We start from the raw sequence: 11,745 nt of genomic DNA, 5'->3' as shown, positions 1-11,745 counted from the left end.
CTGCAGTTCGCTCCCTGGCCGGTTCCCCTCCTCCATCTAAAAGAAGAGGTGGTAGGTTGGGTGATTTTATTTTAAAAGACTCTTTCCTGGGCCTTTGACTGGCGCTGCAGGTTATCAGCGTGGGTTTCAAGGGCCTCGGTAGCCTTGGCGGACAGGAGGAGGCGGCTGAGCTGGGTGCCACTAGGAACCCGGAGCCACCCCCAGATGGCCCCATTGGGGCCAAGGCTTGGGTCTGGGACTCTCCAGGGCCAGCAGGTCTCCTGAGATGGGCAGGGGGAGGGGGCAAATCCTCCTGCGCAAGGACGCTGAGCTGTTGGGGAGAGGCCCTGGGCCGGGCCAGCTGTCCGAGAGTAGGACATCGTCCCACGCACGGCCAGGTGGCAGGGCAGGGCCATGGGGCCGGCCATTTGGGACCCCATGGCCTCCCCGCCTAAGGACGCCCCGGGAATTGGCTCTGGCCCAGCTCTACAGGAAAATGAGGACCTCATCCACCGCCCGGATCCCCTTCGAGAGGACCCAAATCCCAGGGACCTGCACTGGCTACGCGGGGATGGGAGCCAGGACCCGGCGGTGGCGCTTTTCTACCTCTCAACCCGCAAAGGAGTGGAGCCCTCGGGGCGCCAACCTGGGCGTTTGCGCGTGGCGGGAAGTAACTGGCCAGTTTGCTGGATTTTGTCTCCATCCCACTCTGCATCTTCAGACCAGGGCGGCCACAAGGACACTTCCCCCGCTCCATTCCCACCCAGGCCCACCGAACGGCCCAGCCGAGCGGGGAACCAAAGGCACCGTCCACGCGGAGGCCCAGCTGGCGACAGCCCGAGAGGACTGACAGGCCACCGGTCCGCCGGGGACCCGGGAAACCCGCCTCCCTGCGGAGAGTAGCTCAGGACAATCACACACAATCACACACACACACACACACACACACACACACACACTCAAATAAAGTAAAAGCCCAAGGTCTGCCTCCACGGCCAGAGGCGGCCTCCGGAACCGGACGGAGCGTGGGCTCTCCGATGGGCCCGGAGGGGGTCGGGGGCGGCAGGGGGAGGGGAGAGCGCGAAGGCCCCGGCTCGGCGGCCCCTCCCGCTCGCCGACGTTCCACGGGGTCGAGGGGGTGCTGGCGGGGCGGCGGGACGGCGGCGCGGGCGGAGCGCGCCTGGCAGCGGGCGGGAGCCCTTCGGAGCCCACCACACACATTCGCACCCCCTCGCCCTCCCTCTCTCCCCCCCACTCGCCGGCACCCCCGCCCCCAGCCCCCTCCTCTTCCCCGCCCGCCTCCGCCCCCATTCTGGGAATTGTGTGGAAAAATTCTCAGCCAAACCTCCCACCTCTCCTCTCCCCCCACCCCACCCCACTCCCTTTAAAAAACCCCCTTTCCTCCCCGGCCCCTGCACTCTTTGTGAATGAGGGCAGGGAACACGGCCCTTCCCCCGCCCAGGAGCAACGCCAGACCGCCGCACTCAGAGCACTGTTTGTTAATAGTCCAATTAGATAATTGCCATCTTTCACTCCTTTTGCTCCGCATTTCCCATAAAGGAATGAATGGGGAGAGCGGCGTGGAGAGGGCTTCTGCCCCGGCAAGGTGACGAGAAGGGCTGGAGCATGCTCCTTGCACAAGGCCATGCGCTTGAATTGAATCATTGTAGCCTAATCAATGCTCTTATTGGATTACTGGCTGTTGCTTTTCTCAAAGATATTGTAGCAGAGACAATGAAATAGCTAGGGGAAAACTTTTTTTTTTTTTTTTTTTTTTGAAGCAGATCTCACAGTTGAGATTTTCTCGGCTCTCTCTCCCTCTCCCCCTCTCTCTCCTGCTGGACTCTGAGTACAAAGCTGCCCTTTGAATGGGCTGCCTCAGGGCTGCTGGAGGTGCAGGCAGGAAAAAATCCAACTGGAACTAAACGAAGAGAGGTGGCCGTTTAACATGGCTGTCAGCGTCGAGGTGTGTTAAGAAAGAGTTATTTGGGACGAAAGCTTGGCTTTTAGAGTTCGGGGGAGATACTTTTTGGGAAAACTTTTACTCCACCCCCCGCTTTTTTTTCCCTAGAGGCAACTGCTTTCTTCTGCTGCAGGGTGTGTAAGCGTTTTTGTTGGTTTCTTTTTCCCTCGCCCTCCCCCCTCATTCAGCTCTATCTGTCGAGTGTGGAGAAAACCCCTCTAGCCAGTATGTGAGCAGGAGGGTCAAAGGCAAAGGGAAAGTTAATAATGCCTGCTCATGGTACTAACAATTCAGGATGAATCTTGTCAAAAGTTTTTCTGGAAGTGTGGGTCTTTGATTGTGTGTTTCCTGAAAGCAAGACCAATCATTTCCGTTTATTCACTGGCTAAACCCCTACTTGATTGGGGACAAGGACAGAAACCATCCATTACGATCTGATATATTATCCAAACAATTTAGTGTATTCATGAGGTAACCGAAACGTGGGGGCTGCGAAATTACCCGTAATCAATTGCAACAGCGAGTGTACGTCCCCGCGGGTGTCGGACAACTACAACTCGCTGTGGCAGTAACGGGCGGGAGCCGCAGCATTTCGGAGTTGCTCTGCTTGCTACCTGATCGTCAGGCTGGGGACACTGGACGTGCTCAGAGAACGCGGACGCTGACGAGGCGGCCTCGCCGCTGCTCCATCGGGATCCTGGATCAGACCCGCCGCCTCTCCGAGAGCGCGCCACTCGCCGGTCGCCGCTGACCCGCCCGCGGTCGCCGCAGCCGCCCCGCGGGGACATTCATTCTTGCCGCTTTGCCTCTCTCTGGGCAGGGCTCAGAGGAGCTCCATTGTAGGGTTTTGTCCCCGCAGTGCCTCTTTTTTGTTTCTTTTTTCTTTTTTTGTTTCTTTTTTCTTTTCTTTTGTTTTTTTTTTTTTCTTTCTTTTCTTTTTCTTTTCTTCTTCTTCTTCTTCTTCTTTTTTTCCTATGTTCGGGAAACCAGACAAAATGGACGTTCGGTGCCACTCGGACGCAGAGGCTGCCCGGGTCTCGAAGAACGCGCACAAGGAGAGCCGGGAGAGCAAGGGTGCGGAGGGGAACCTCCCTGCCGCCTTCCTCAAGGAGCCGCAGGGCGCCTTCTCCGCGTCGGGTGCCGCGGACGATTTTAACAAAAGTAAATCCAATTCGGCCGCCGACCCGGATTATTGCCGCCGGATCCTGGTCCGAGGTAGGGATGGGGCAGGGCTGCAGGGCGCGTTCCTTGGGGGAGGACTCGGGGGCCCTAGCAGCGCGGCGCCCCAGACCCAGGCCCGCAGGGAGGAGGTGCCGGCTGGGACTTCGGAGAAAGTTAGTGGCCTTTCCCCACCCCCGCCCCCGGGGTCTGGCCGGCCGCTGGGCACTAGCACCTGGGGCGCGCACTCTCCAGGAGCCTTGACTCTCCAAACCCCGAGGGGCCCCGCCTACAGGGTTGCTGGGGAGCCTCGGGGCTGCGCGGGCGGGCCCAGGCTGCAGGCTGCGGCCTCTGACTCGGGGAAGAAGCAGGACACTATGGAGGACGAGTGCGCGCTGTGCGAGCCGGAGGACCTGCCGGGAGCCTGCCTTCGGGCTCCGGCGCCCTGACCGGCTGAGTGCACCCAAGGGGAGTGCGGGCGCCGGAGAACAGCAGCCGATCGCCGGCTACGGCCAGGCCAGTTGGCGCGCTGGGCCGAGGGCCCCGGCACCGCGCTCGGGGCTGGCCGCCGCCGCCAGGAGAAGCGGCTGGGCTGGGTTGCCGGGCCGCGGATGTTGCCTTGGTGCTCGGCTCGGCCCCGTAGTTGCTGCGCGTTGTGCGGGGGGCTCTGGCGTTGGCTGTCGTGAGGCCCGGCCCCGGCCCGGCGCCGCCCCCGCTAGCAGATCGCCAGGCCCCGCCGGCCCCCACTCCGTCCCTCCTCCTTCCGCCGCCCGGGCTCGGGAGGGAAGGAGACCCTGGGGTGGGGCGTTGAGACCGCCGGAGCGGGGTCTGGTCAAGGCTCTCCAGAGCTGGGGCCGATGCGACCCGGCCTGGTCAGTTGGGAGACCCTCAGGCTACAGGGGACCCAGACCGCGCAACCGAGGCTTCCAGGCCGAAGGAACATCACCGATTTGGATTTTTTTTTTTTTTTCCTCCTATGTCCAAAGGGCTCTATAAAGGCAAAGTCTGGTTCCCCTTTCCGTCAGCGGTGTGGAGTTAGCCCCTTCGCTCCCCAGAACACACCGTGTCTTTGCCCCCCGGCTGTGGCCGCAGCTCTCCGCCCCCGCCCCCCACTCCCGACCGCAGGCAGCTGGCGACCCTGTCCTCCAGCCAGCTCCGGCCAGGGAGGTGGAGGGAGACGGGAGGGTTCCGGCGACTGACATCTCCCCTTCCTCAGATGCCAAGGGTTCCATCCGAGAGATCATCCTGCCCAAGGGCCTGGACCTGGACCGGCCCAAGAGGACGCGCACGTCCTTCACCGCTGAGCAGCTCTACCGGCTGGAGATGGAGTTCCAGCGCTGTCAGTACGTGGTGGGCCGAGAGAGGACCGAGCTCGCCCGGCAGCTTAACCTCTCCGAGACCCAGGTACCAGGTGGCCAGGCCTGCACAGCTCTGCACAAGCCTGCCTCCCTGCCCCCCCCCCCCCACCACCACTCTAGCCAGCTCTTCCCAGTACTTAGCCTGGCTCTGGACAGAGACTCCCAGGGGAGGTGGAGGAGACTGGGAGGATGGAGTGAAAGACTCACGATTTCTTCCCTTCCATAAAACATTCCTTTCCCTCCATGCCCCCAAAATCTTCCAGGGCCCATGCTCTGCCCACCTTGGCCTAGCCCAGGAGGCCCAAAATTCTGTCCTTTGGAATACCGTTTTGGATCACAGTCTTGAGAATTCCTTCCTTGCCTCTGTTCTACAAGGAACCAATGTTTGCCCCTGTCTTGGTCACCCCATTTTGGCCAGATTTCCAGGCACCACCCCCTTTGAGGACCCCAGCCTTATACAACACCCAGGCCTGTTTTGCAAGAATGGGGCTGGGGCCCAAGCCACCCTCTAGTTGTGCTGAGGCTAACAACTAGATTGGAAAGGTGCACATTCCTGAGATTACCCCATGCAGGCCAGGCTACCCTGCCCCTTAAGGCTTCCCCTGGCTCTGAGCTGGACCCAGACCCATTCCTGGCCCTGAGCACCCACTGGGCACCTATTAGGCCCTGTCTTCAGTGCCAATGATATGTGAAGTATGGGATCAGAGGCAGATCTGGGGCCCTGGGAGCCAGCCCAGCCAACTGTGCTTTAGGTCTTTTCCTTTACATGAAATCCACATGATGTTACTGGAATTAGCCCCGTAGACTCTGGGCCCAGGCTTTTCAGGGCCTGGGAGCTTTGCCTTATGGAAGGAGGCCCTTTTGGGCCTAGTGAGGGCATGACACCAGCTTGGCCTAGGTAAGGCAGACTTCTTTCTAAGGGCCAGTCTCCTTCCCTGTCCCAGCCCTGAAGCAGGTAGGGAGCATGTTAGGTCTGGGATCTGGGCAGAAGGCTGAGAACTGAAGACAGATCATATTGGATGTTCGTTTTGAGTTTGAGTTGGCATGATAGCTTTTTCCTATTCTCTCTACTGCCACTCCTCTTTTACAAAATCTAGACCTTTCCATATAGCTGCTAAACTCCATTCTGGGCCACCAGCTAGGCTTGAAGAGGGGCAAAAGGAGATGAGAAAATGAGAGGGAGGTTGGTAGAGAGCATTTAGTTCACCCCAGCCTCTTGATTTCCTCCCATGATTCCAAAGTTCATGATGGAGAGCAGGGGAGTGATAAATTAAGAGTATCACTCAGAGCCTCCAATCCAGCTGGCAGAGAGAGGAGGTGGAGAAAGCTTGGCCCACAGACCATCCTGCACAAATTATTCCTTCTACAGCCACCTTTCCTGCTTGCTGCTAGTTGATGGTCAAGTCTGAGCCTAAAAAGCAAGAAACAGCTTTTTGAAGCCTTGGACAGGACTAATGCCGCAGAGGCTAAATTCGAGCTTGTTTGTCGGGCAATGGGCCTGGGTCCAGAAAGGTAGAGCAACACTCCTCCCCACCCACTCCCACTTCCTACACAGCAGCCTTTGGGTCTTACCCCTCTTCCGGAAATGTGAGCTCACAAGCCAGGGTGATCCACGTCTGGCTGCAGGTAGTGAGGCAGCCCAGTGAAATCCCTTCTGGTCTTCCTTGGAGTTAGGGTCATGGACATCTTTATTGCTCTAGTTATAATCTCCCACAGCCTGGGCCTGCTTCCATGACCCGGAAGCGCAGCCTAGTGGAGCTGTGTCCAACTCAAGGTGGCCCAGGCAGCTCCCGGGCTCGCACCTCTCCCGGTGCAGGATGGGGCTGGGACTGGGGCTAGGGCTGGGGTTGGAGAGGGCCCCGAACCGAGCCCTCGCGTCCTCGCTCCCTCTTGACGGCCCGTCTCTCCCTGCCCCTCTTTCCCGCCCTCCCCGCGCCCCTGCGCCCAGGTGAAAGTCTGGTTCCAGAACCGGCGCACGAAGCAGAAGAAGGACCAGGGCAAGGACTCGGAGCTGCGCTCGGTGGTGTCGGAGACGGCGGCCACGTGCAGCGTGCTGCGGCTGCTGGAGCAGGGCCGCCTGCTGTCGCCGCCCGGCCTGCCCGCGCTGCTGCCGCCTTGCGCCACCGGCGCGCTCGGCTCCGCGTTACGCGGGCCCAGCCTGCCGGCCCTGGGCGCCGGAGCCGCTGCGGGCTCGGCCGCCGCCGCCGCGGCCGCCGCACCGGGTCCCACCGGCGCCGCGTCCCCGCACCCGCCGGCCGTGGGCGGCGCTCCGGGCCCCGGGCCCGCTGGGCCAGGGGGACTGCATGCGGGCGCGCCGGCTGCCGGCCACGGCCTCTTCAGCCTACCGGTACCATCGCTGCTCGGCTCGGTCGCCAGCCGCCTATCCTCCGCCCCGTTGACAATGGCCGGTTCGCTGGCCGGGAATTTGCAAGAACTCTCCGCCCGATACCTGAGCTCCTCGGCCTTCGAGCCTTACTCCCGGACCAACAATAAAGAAGGGGCCGAGAAAAAAGCGCTGGACTGATTTTAAGTGTTTGCTTGTATTTATATTTATAGTATCTATTGTGGTGATATTTATGGACTCGCGTATTCGGCGCCCGAGGCTCCTGTGCTGGGCTTCCGGCCCCCAAGAGGCCTCTTGACAGCTCTCCTTCCCCACTAGTCTCTGCTACCAGTCATATTTTGGGCTACTTTTTTCTACCTTTTCTCCGTGCTCCCCCCGCCCCCCAGCTTACTTCTGAATCCAGGAGAATCCAAAGAATTGGGGGAAATATCCGAATTAGACAACTGATGCCCCAACCAATGCCTGGCCCTGGAGGGCAAAAGACTGGTTCTAAGTCAAAGCCCAGGACACCTGCTCTAGATCGGGCCGCCGCTGCATTTGATCATTCTTATGAATATTGAAAGGGCAAAGCTGCACGCAGACCCCAGGGCCTGAAAAGGCTGGTAGGTTTCCTTAGACCAAAAAGGAAGACGCTCCTTCTTCTCGCCAGAGAAACCAGGGCTTCGGGGAGCCCCTGGGCCCCACTTTGCGGACCGCTTGGGAGAGCCGGTGCACACGCAGCTTTCTGGCTGGACAAATCCTGCCGATTTTTTTCCCCCTTTAGAGAAACAACAATCACCACCACCCCCGACCCCAGGAGATAAACCAAACATCACGGTAGGCATCGGTGGTAATACATTTGATCTAATCAGCAATAAAGCAAGAGTCATAACTACCACATAAAACCAGATGAAGTGAAACCAGTGTTTAAATATTCCGAACAACCGAGTTTGGAAGGTTTAAGAGAATTCAGGATAGAGATTGCTCCACAGGGCGATGAAAAACTCAAGTTCTGGGTGTTATGACTTTAAACAGGAATTTAAAAGGAAAAAGCAAAAGAAAAAAAAAGCCAACGCCGCTAAAGAAAGAAAATTCAGAACCTTTTCTCCGAGGCTGTTCAGGGCGGTGGCCGACAGCTTCACGCTCCTCTGGGAGCGAGAGCAGGACGGCTGCCGACGCTTCTCCCCACCGTCTCCCTGACCCGTGGCCTCTGGGCAGAATTGCTGGGTTTGGAAACGAATCAGTGCCCTTTGCCTCGTCTTCCCCACACCCAGATTCACCAAACCCTTCCCAGCACGCTGGAAACGCCTGGATTTCTTCGAGGACCGGGCGGCAGGGACCAAGCCCCGGACAGCAGGGCTGCCCGGCCTCCTGCGCCGTGGTCTCTGTATTACGATCAGCTCCCTGCGTGGATAGGAAAGACATCCCTCCCCACACCCCTCCCCTCAAAAACCCCAGGGTTTCCACGGTCCCAAGTCAGAAACCCAGACGGCGACACCATCACAGCCTCATCCCTTATCGGAGCAACAACCACTGTCCCCGCAGCCACGGCCACCTGCATTTTAACCAAAACCACAGACCTAGACGGCGAGGTGCCGCGGTGTCTAGAATGTATTCCTTCATCCGAAGCGAGCGCAGAGCATTTTTAAAATAGTAATTTTATTGTAAATTATTTACGTCGGAAGCTTTTTTTTTTCCTTTTTTTTTTTTTTTTTCTTTTAGGAAATAGTGAAGAAAATAATGAACGATTCAAACGCGGGTAGGTGTCACTGAATTCTGGCTACTAACTCTGTTCTGAATGTTTTGGATATTTGGATGTTTTGTATTTATGTGGTGAGAGTGAAATATATATATATATATCTAAGATGATAAATGAGGTGCATTTTTTGTCTTGTGTTTGAAGGATAAATACAAAAACAAAAACAAAAAGGAAGAAGAAGAAGAAAAGGAAGAAAGACCCAGCAAATGATGAGTCTCGGCGCGGGGAATCCTGGGGCGGAGGGTGGCGGCCCGGGGAGCGCGCGCGGGGGCCCAGCCGTTGGTACCGTGAGCTCCTGGGAGGAGGTTTGGGGGCGGACCTTGGTCCCCAGAGACGCAGCCGCCTGGCTACAATGTTCGTTTCACTTCTTTGAGTCTGTCTCCCTCTCTGGTTCTCTATCCCAGTGGTGTTGGACCTTCAGGCCCTCCCCCCTGGATCTCCCACTTCCTGTTTCTTGGTTTGTTTAGGAACTTGTCTCGGGACACCCTAAAGTTCCTACCTCCTAACACTCCTAGTTACTAGAGTTTTCCGGCCACAGCTCGGTGCCGGCCGGCAGTTATTTTGGATTTGTGCAATCACAGGGCCCGAAACAGGCAAGATTGTCCTTTCTTCTCATTTAGAGTAAGTCTCTCTGCTGTCAAAAAGAAACTTGAGGGAGCAGAATGGAATAGATATTAATTCCTGCACAGACCCCTCCTCCCACCCCACCCCAGTCTGTATGCGGTGGTGACGGATGTACATGTTGCAGACGGAACTCGGGGAAGCTAGGGAGGCTGAGGGGGTGCTCCTAGACACTCTCCTAAAGCCGGCGGCCCGGGGTCGCAGGCACAGCGGCCCCAGCGACCTCTTCTTGGCACCCATATACCTGGGTGATGGGGGGAGGGAGTTCCCTTGGGGCACCCACACAGGCCGGGCCCCTCAAGAGGGTACTGTGCCTGAACCACAAGTTTGCCGCACTGGAAATGAGGTGGGGGCACGGTGTGGGAGGCTGAGTTCCTGAGCTGAGCGTGGGTTGGATCTCTGAGCGGTTTAGGGCCTACCTCCAGAGCTGGGTGTTTTGCTGGGAGCAACCACAACCCCCCAGACAGTCCACTTTTGTTTCTCAAAATCGCTACACACCCCTTAGCTTGCTACCTCTGGGCTCCTCCCCTCCCTGTCCTTCTCCCCTGCTTGCTTTCTTTCTCTGGGAGGCTGCTGTCTGTTTTCTACCCCTCTAAGGATCCCTCTCCCCTGGTGCTCTGGGTCTCTGTCCCCTAGTCTCTCCTCTCTTCCCTCACTTCTCCCCAGTCAGTCTCTGTCTCTCTGCTTCTCTCTCATAGTCATTCTCTCTCTCTCCCTCTGATTCCTCCGCCTGCCCGGGTGGCCCCAAGGCCAAGGCGTGGGTGGCTCTGCTGCGGTTTCCTGGCTGGTGGCATGGGGCCAGAGAAGGGAGTGAGAAGGTGGCATAATTTTATGGAACAAAAGAAAACACAAAATCCTAGCTTCAGGGTCCCCGACAAGCTGAGCCCCCTCCCCTAAGAGCCTCAGCCTGGGGAGTCACCAAGCAGATCCTTTAGCCGCTTTCCCTCCTTTCTCTTTCTGCTTGCTTATCCCTAAAAGGGAAAAGAGCCACTTACCCCATTTCTCTGCTCTCACCTCCCTTCCCTGGCTTTGGGAAGAGCTGCTGAGCTCTTCTCCTGCCACTCAGGGAGTGCAATTGTTCTTAACGAGACTCTTCTGCATAGAACATGAATCACAATTTTAATTAAAAAACGTTTATAGACAATTCATATAATTTTAGTGTCTGTCTTGTTTCCCCTCCTCCCCCAAGGGCCTCCAGCAAGCCGCCTGGGTCCCTGGAGGCCTCTGGGGAGGCCTCTAGCCTCCAACTAGTGACTCACAGGCCAGGGAGGAGGCAGGTGGCTTCTGTGACAGCAGCTGGCCCTGCCTGCAAGAAGGTGGAAGGGACTCCTGGAGGTCAAGGAGAACAGCTGGAGGTGGGGCGCTGAAAGGCATCTCACGCAGAGGCCTGCACAAAGCGACATCCAAGTCCGCTCAGAGCGGAAGAGAAAAAGAAAGAAAACCTCTCACCAAACTCCTATGACTTTGGTGGACAGGTGTGGGGACGATGTGGAAAGTAACATGGGGAGTGGAACTAGGACGCATGCTCACATTCATACTCGCAGTTGGCCTACCCCAGAGCACAGTGTCTTCATAATAAATAGCATTTAGCAGCCCTTTATAGTTTACAAATTGCCTTTCACATATACCACATATACTGACTCCTTGCGTTCAGAGGTGCAGCCCCATTTTAAAGGGCCACATCAGGCTTGGAGCAGTCAAGTGAAGACCACATAGCTAGTCAGAGCCACAAGACTGACAGCTGCCCACAGGGCCAGGGCCCTCTTTTTCCTGTTTGTTGGTGTTTTTCTCCTTCTTTCCTTCATTCCCTCCCTCTCCCGGCTCTCTCCTTCCCTCCCTCCCTTAGTTCTTCTCTTCCCTTTTTTCTTTCCTTCCTTTTGTGCCCAAAGTCTCTGGCTCATGGTACCTGAATTCTTCAGCCTGTTTACACCCACATCTGCAGACTCCTATTTCCAGCCCTCTCTTTGCCACACCAGCTGCTAAGGATTTACTTGGTGCCTTCATCAAGAGGTTTAAATTTTCCCCTTCTTCCTGTTTTCTTTCTTGCCAGTATCCAGCTCCTTCCCCCTACTTCTCTCTAGAGTGACATCTTTAAACCCATCTCTACCTTTACCATCTCTACCTCATACTTCTGTAAACCAATTTCTTTAAATTGAGATCTAATATTCATACAGTAAACATCTATATGGTAAAGTACACAAAGCTTAAGCGTACAGTTGATGAATCTTTACATACACACACACACACATACTTCTTGAATTGTTTCAGTGATATTCTTTCAACCTCTCCTTTTAGGTCATATGATGATAAATGTCATTCTCCTGTTTGAAAAGAAATGGTATCATATCAGTGTGCTGCTATTACACAGAAAACCTTTCCAGGAAGTCTTTCTAAGGCTTCTTCAAAGAATTAGAAATCATGTATTTCTTCCAATCTCCTGCAGTTCTGAGTTTAAGTGACTTAAGTCAAACATCTGATCAGAACTTAAAATGTGCTAAGTCAGGGTTTCTCAAGAAACGAGGGAAGACCACCTGCCTCTGAATCACCTGGAGACTGGTTAAAATGCAGATTCCTAAACCTAGCC

General features: G+C 56.4%; 1 protein-coding gene across 2 annotated transcripts; it reads left to right on the top strand.

The window, feature by feature from the left end:
* The first annotated feature begins 2,912 nt into the window (after nucleotides 1–2,912).
* Nucleotides 2,913–8,615, top strand: VAX1 (ventral anterior homeobox 1). Of its 2 annotated transcripts, none has more exons than XM_032423408.1 (3): nucleotides 2,913–3,157; nucleotides 4,317–4,511; nucleotides 8,504–8,615. In XM_032423408.1, the coding sequence occupies exons 1-3, from the start codon at nucleotides 2,917–2,919 to the stop codon at nucleotides 8,542–8,544; spliced, it is 477 nt and encodes a 158-aa protein (XP_032279299.1). In that variant the 5' UTR covers nucleotides 2,913–2,916; the 3' UTR covers nucleotides 8,545–8,615. The 2 variants fall into 2 exon arrangements, with proteins under 2 accessions (XP_032279299.1, XP_032279298.1); XM_032423407.1 differs by lacking the exon at nucleotides 8,504–8,615 and adding an exon at nucleotides 6,407–6,982 and having other exon boundaries at nucleotides 4,317–4,504.
* Nucleotides 8,616–11,745: the final 3,130 nt, after the last annotated feature.

This window comes from Phoca vitulina, unplaced genomic scaffold, assembly GCF_004348235.1.
Source record: "Phoca vitulina isolate PV1807 unplaced genomic scaffold, GSC_HSeal_1.0 scaffold28, whole genome shotgun sequence".
NCBI classification, from domain to species: domain Eukaryota; kingdom Metazoa; phylum Chordata; class Mammalia; order Carnivora; family Phocidae; genus Phoca; species Phoca vitulina.
The sequence above is the reverse complement of the archived record's forward strand: the minus strand, read 5'-3'. Positions and strand labels throughout refer to the sequence as shown.